Source organism: Empidonax traillii, unplaced genomic scaffold, assembly GCF_003031625.1.
Source record: "Empidonax traillii isolate 1590-97213 ecotype Southwest subspecies unplaced genomic scaffold, ASM303162v1 scaffold717:size860381, whole genome shotgun sequence".
NCBI lineage: Eukaryota > Metazoa > Chordata > Aves > Passeriformes > Tyrannidae > Empidonax > Empidonax traillii.
This window is the reverse complement of record NW_020955910.1, coordinates 1-6,434: the sequence shown is the minus strand read 5'-3', so window position 1 is coordinate 6,434 and position 6,434 is coordinate 1. Positions and strand designations below refer to the sequence as shown.

Here is a 6,434-nt window from a genome sequence, read left to right as displayed (position 1 = left end):
ATCAAGGTTTCCACCACCAGCTTCAGACCCGGGGCTCTGCTGATGACTCTGGAAAAAAATGACAGGACAACGAAACTTTTAATTTTTCTGCACGACCTGTTATTATTCAGCTGCTTTTCCTCTTGCCTGGGCTGCAGTGAGGCTGACACAACCCTCCTCTACCTGCAGGCAGCGTTCAGAGACAATTAGTGACTTATCTGGACAGCCAGAACGTCCCCAGTCACATTAGATGGAATTCAAACCGTATCAGACACCCTGTCAGCAGAGTTGGGCTGCTGCTGGTCAGAGTAGGGAGGGAAGACTCTTTATGGGCAGAATATCCCAGAGTTCCCATTATGGGGCTGTTTGTACCTCTGCCCAGAGAGGTGACCCCTCTGAGGGGGGTCTGATCCAAGCAGAGGGGCCCAAATCAGGCAGGAACCTCCTTGCTCTCACAAGTGTGAACAGATTTACAGTGGTACTGGAGACTCTTTCTGCAGGTGGAAGAGTAGAGGCCTGGGCCCCGTGACAACTTTTGAAACAAAGGAATTCCAGTTTGCTTCCTAATTAGTTCCTGAGCTGCCCCTGAGCTGCCAGGACCCCCGTGAGCAGCAGCTCCACAGCCAAAGGGTAAATCCCATTAGGGAGCAGGTGAGAGGCCTGGAGTGCCCTGAGGCAGGTTTTGGGTATTTTGGAGAACCAAGTGAGTTGCTGCCCTGCACGAGTGCCTGGAGGATGGCTCTCCCATGGGTGTCTCAAAAATGTGCTTGCACACCCAGGTGAAACAACCCCAAGCAAGCTGTTCTGGGAAGGGGAAGTGGGTGTTTTAGCTGAAGAACATCCAAGCTGGTTTTAGGAGGGGTCTGTGGAGGGGACAGGGTGAGTCCTTGCAGGGGGCTGGAGCTCACACGGAATGAGGTCTTTGTGGCTGCCAAGCCCAGGGAAAAGAGCAGAGCTGTGTCTGCAGGGACAGGGCCTTTCCTGTCGGAGAGAAATCGTGTGGAGCCTGAACTGCACCTCCAAAGTGTTAGGAATGGTCCCTGGAGTAACGCTGGGAGAGGCTGTGCTAAGTGAAGCCATAGTGAGAGGTGATGAATTCTTTTCTATTCATAGGAGCTGGCCTAGTTATTCTCAAAGACTAATTTTCTCTTTTCCCTTTGCCTTTCCTCAGGAACTGCCTATGCCCTGAATTCTGTTCCTGGTTATGTGGGTCAGGCAAGTGCCCTGAGGAGCTGCCAGGGTGACCTGGCCAGGGTAACTCAGTGGCACCTGGTGAGCCAGCACTGCCAGGGGACCCTGATGCCACCAGCAGAATAGAGCACGGGAGCAAGAGAGGAGACAGAAAACCCGAAATGACGTGTCACTGAGGAAACACAGAGCAGCAAAAAGCTGCTGTTCTTGTGGTCCTGGGCCTAAAACATTGGCTCTTCCTATCACTCTCACAAGCATGGCTTTGCACCAGAAAGCCTGCAGGTTTCTGGAGGTTTCCCATTTCCCCTGAAATTTCCTTTAAAAAAAGGTTTGTGTTTTCTTGCCAAGCAGGATGGAAATAGAACAGGAGCCGGGAGTGATAACAATCCCCCCAAGCAAGATCACTCTTTGTTATTGCATAATCACAACCTCAACACAAATTCTCTTTCCCCCTTTTCTCCAGCACTGAAAGCTCTCCCAGTCTGGCCCTGGCTGAGGGAAGGGATTGTTGTGCAGTGCTCTTGGTAGGAATGGGAGAGCAGGGAAAGATGCTGGAGCTTCTCAAATCCTTGTCAGCACCTGTTCAATGGCAAATTCTCTGCCATCCAACACCAGCTCTTTGCTGGGGAGGGGGGTTGTGCAGCTGAAGAAGGAGCCAGACTGATTTGTAAAACCCTGATAAAAATGCAGTGTGGAGGAGGCACTGACTGCACTCACTGCCTGAGCACGATAACACCTCTCACTCCCAACTCCAGCCGCTCGTTTCCGAGCTGGAGGAGATGAATTATAACTCATTTCAGTGTTTTCAAACAGTTTCACCACTTTAGTGCTCCCCAAAGATGCTTCTCCTCATATTGCACTTCAGTTTTTCCTGTTATTAAGCCAGACCTTGATGGATCACGTGCATTTTTTCAATCTCTTCGGCGCACCAGCACATACCGGAGAGGTCTCAAGGTCCGCAGAAGTCTCAAAACTCGAAGGACACCCAGGATTTTGGCTCCTCCTGCTGATGCCATGGACACAATAATGTCAATGATAGACACAAAGACCAGGACTCCGTCCAGAACGTTCCAGCTGCTCTGCAGGTAGGTGTTCTCCCCAGAGAAAAAGCCAAGAGCTACCACCTACAGCCAAGAGAGGACAGACATTTAAATCTTCCCCCAGATCATAACCATGCCACGTTCTGGTCTGTGCCAGGCCTCGCTGTGGGCCATGGAATGAAGGTGGAATTACCTTAACCATCATTTCAGCCACAAAGATGGCAGTGAAGATGTAATTAGAAACGCTGAGGAATATCCTTTCCTGTCAAACACGGAACAACAAAGAGAGGCAGAGTTAGAAAACAAATATCTTTTTCTGTTGCAGGGTCTTGCCCTGAGAAGATGAAGATGGGGGATCGAGGAAGGAAATGACCCAGGTGCTCACCGTGCTCTGTGGGTCTATGTCTGGTCTCTCCAGGGCAATAGTGATGCAGTTGAGAAATATAAAGACCAGCACCACGTGATCAAACATTTTGTGGGCGATGACCTTCTGACACATCGCCCGGAACCTGAGGAAATGGTGCGGAGAAAAAAGGTCCTTCAGGTGTTTGGGGCAGTAAGAGATTCCTGCCCAAAAGCCTTCCCCGAGTACGCTATTGCATCACCACAAAAAAACCTGCTGGGCTGGCATTTCACTGCGAGTTCTTACCGATTCTGGGGGGAAAACAAGTAGAGGGACCAGTCTTCGTGAGTCTTGCACCACTGGGGTTTGTAGGGCTCCAGGGCTTTGCGGATCCGGTAGCAGTAACTCTGGATAAAAACAGGAGAGACATCTTTTCTTCCTCTTTTATTTTCCTGCCTCTTCAACTTTCATGGGTTTTTTGTGAAAGGGGGGGAGGCAGTACATGGGGTTTCACAGCGCCTGTGGGCTGTCACAGCTTTTGGGACAGGGCTGTGATGGGTATTGTGTGATGGGCACAGGGAGAAAAAGGGGTGGAAGAAGGGGCTGCTGTGGAGTGACATATAAACATGGCTTCTAGGCAGGTGTTGTTTTGACCCCCAAAGCTGTGCCAAAACCAAAGAGGCCTGAAACAGCCAAAAAGCTAAGTAGAAAACATTCTCTTCAGACTTTCAAGATGTCAAACAGCTCTTGTGAGTAAAGACATTCACTAGCTGTTTTGTCCACAGTTTATTTTTGGAGGCATCCTGGGCCAGGGGGACATTCTTAATCAGTCCCCAAACGAGGCAAATGGATGCACATCCCCTTGTGGGAGACCACTGCAACAGCCCAACTCGGTGGCTCAAAAAAAAAGAGATCTTTTAGGAAGTGAAGGCCCATCCCTCAGATTGGGATTGGTGTTCCCTACCCCAGCCACGAGGCAGCGACACCTTTCCATGGTGGATTTCTAACCAGCCCTCGTGGGAACCCCCAACCTCCCCGCTCCACTCACATCCTCCATGTCGTCCTCGTAGTCCAGGGTGTCCTCCTTGTGCCTGTCGACGCGCAGGAAGAGCTCGCTGGGCACGTGCACCATCTTGCCGTTGCAGTCCTGGAACTCAGGGGGCAGCGCCACGGGGCTCACCCCGAGCGAGTGGCGCACGGGGGGCAGCTGGAGCAGCTCCGGCAGCTCCAGGGAGCTGCGGTAATCCAGCGACTCCGCCCGCCGGTGCAGCGAGGGCCGGCTCACCGTGCTGGACTTGGCGTCGTCCGAGTCGTCGTCGGTGCTGCCCTTGCCCTCCCCCGAGAGCAGGGACTCCCTCTCTCCTGACTGGTTCTTCTTCTTGAGGCTCGGGGCTCTGCCCAGGCTGTTCCAGCTCGAGCGCCGGCTCCCCCAGTTGCTGCTGGTGCCCCAGTTGGCGCAAGGGGAACTGCGGAGGCTGGACTGGGAGAGAAGAACGACACTTGAGGGTTTGCTTGCAGGAGGAAGCCGAGGGATCAGAGAATCATAGAATAGATTGGGTTGGAAAAGACCTCCAAGATCATCAAGTCCAACCCCTGATCCAACTCCAATTACTATATCATGGCACTAAGGGCCACGTCCAATCTCTTTTTAAAAACCTCCAGGGATGGTGAATCCACCACCTCTCTGGGTAGGCTGTTCCAATGCCTGATTATCCTCTCTGTAAAGAATTTCTTCCTAACATCTAACCTAAACCTCCCCTGGCAGAGCTTGAGCCCATGTCCCCTTGTCCTATTGTTGGTTGCCTGGGAGAAGAGCCCAACCCCCCCCGGCTATAACCTCCCTTCAGGTAGTTGAAGAGAGTGATGAGGTCACCTCTAAGCCTTCTCTTCTCCAGACTAAACAACCCCAGCTCCCTCAGCCTCTCCTCATAGAAGTTGTGCTATGTGGTATTTTGGAAGATTGGAAGATCCTTCTTGCTGCAGGTCCCGTCTTCCCCTCCCAGCTTCCCTCACCGCTCCCGTTCCATCAGGCCAAAGCCCTGAGATGGGAGCCCAAGGACACACTGAAGGTGCTCCTGACCCACCCCCGTGGCACAGCTGCCAATCCTCTGTCCTGTGTGACTTCCCTCTGTCCTGACAACACCAATTCTCCAAGAAAACCGAACCCAAAGACACTCCTGCTGAAGTGTTGTTCCTCAAGCCCACAACTTCCCTGCCTTCCAAAGGAGCCCTGGCACCCAAGTGTCTGTTGGGAATCATGCCCCTATTTCCAATATTTTCTCCTCAATTGAATGCATAAAGCAGTGGAATGAATGCTTCTCTCACACAGATTTTCTGGCACGGATCAGGCTGTGCCAGTGCACTTTGGCAGGTTGAGGGAGCTTAAGGGGAGCGCAGAAAAGCCCGAAGGAAACTCCTTTTCTTTCCGTGGTTTCCTCCCAGCACAAAGCGAGGCAAACTGCCTCCCTCCTCCTCCTCCTCCTCCTCAGTGCTGGGCAGCTCTCCTCTGACTGCTTCATCTGCCTCTGGCTGGTGGCACTGATGTGCTCTCCCCAGAAAGGATTCAAACGATGAACAACCCTCTCCAGCACCTCGCAATCCCATGAAAGCCCAAGGCAAACAACAGCCATCTCTGTTTTCTTTTCAGAAGCACCACGTTGACTAAGCAGCTTTACCGAGGGGCAGAGTGGCTCTGCCTCTGCACGAAGTGCCTTCACGGTCTGCTGCCCTGATTGGAACACGATACTGCAGTTACAGAGCACGGAACGGGACGATGAGCGGCAGCAAAAATCCGCTTTGTCTGTTAACCCGCTGCCTGTTTACACAGAGCTGCCCTCCCGCTCCCCCGCTGCAGGCAAGCACAGCCAGCTGCCAGAGCAGAGCTCCAGCCAGACCCCTGCTCTTGTGAGCTGTGCCTGGTGGCAATCCATCAGCTCACTCCTTGTTCCCTCTGCTTCCCCTCCAGCGGGGCTGCTGCACCGTAACCAGAGCTCAGCTGGGTTGGGAGGGGCAAACGATGCTTCATCCCCCTTGTAAATTCAAGATACAACCCCAAAACATCGAGAGGGAAACAGGCCTCATCCTCACAAGGACACCTGGCAGCTTCTCCAAGACACCACAAACGGCCAGTGTGGTTGGGAAAGGATTCCTGCTCCTCCTCTGAGGGGGTTGTTGGGGGTAACTGCGTGAACTCACGACTTGTCTCAGGCTGTGAATTTCAGGTGGCTTGGCATGGATTCCCAAGCAGGAAAACACCGAACGCCGGTGCCTCCTGGAACCTACCAGGGACTTCTGATCGTAGCTCGTGGGGTCCAGGGAAGCGTTGCTGCCTCTCCTCGAGTCCACGAAGGTGTGCACCGAGTCCATGTGCGGGGAGCACTTTGGGGTGGGCATCGGGGTGGCCGCCGTGCGCAGGATGATGGGAGGGGGCATCGACCCCCTGCCCTCCAGGTGCCCGTTGGGGGTGACAGCCAGGGAGTACATCTTCATCTCTGGGCAGAGGGGACAGGGGACACGGGGTGAGTGCTCAGCTACGGGAATCACTTTTCCAAATCACAGAATCCCAGGACGTGCTGAGCTGGGAGGGACCCACAGGGATCATCCAGTCCAACCCTCAGCCCTGCATGGGATCACCCCCAAGAATCACCCCCTGTGCTCCAGAGGATCATCCAAACCCTCCTGGAGCTCTGGCAGCCTTGGGGCTGTGCCCACTGCCCTGGGGAGCCTGTTCAGTGCCAACCACCCTCTGGGGGAAGAACCTTTTGCTGAGATCCACCCTGACCCACAGACACAATTTCAAAACTAGAGCTGAACTGGCTCCTGCTTTCCTGGGCTTGGTGGGCCCTGGTTTCATGTCAGAAATCAGTTCATATTGCAGGACC

At 53.5% G+C, this 6,434-nt stretch overlaps 1 protein-coding gene across 1 annotated transcript in view; it reads right to left on the bottom strand.

The window, feature by feature from the left end:
• Positions 1-6,042, bottom strand: part of LOC114065982 (voltage-dependent T-type calcium channel subunit alpha-1H-like) — a 39,954-nt gene extending 33,912 nt beyond the window's left edge. Inside the window, exons 1-6 of the mRNA XM_027900317.1 lie at positions 5,836-6,042; positions 3,602-4,033; positions 2,860-2,960; positions 2,596-2,719; positions 2,404-2,472; positions 2,110-2,294 (exon numbers count right to left, since the gene is read on the bottom strand). Coding sequence (XP_027756118.1) covers positions 2,110-2,294; positions 2,404-2,472; positions 2,596-2,719; positions 2,860-2,960; positions 3,602-4,033; positions 5,836-6,042 — 1,118 coding nt within the window. The remainder of the gene's footprint in view (positions 1-2,109; positions 2,295-2,403; positions 2,473-2,595; positions 2,720-2,859; positions 2,961-3,601; positions 4,034-5,835) is intronic.
• Positions 6,043-6,434: the final 392 nt, after the last annotated feature.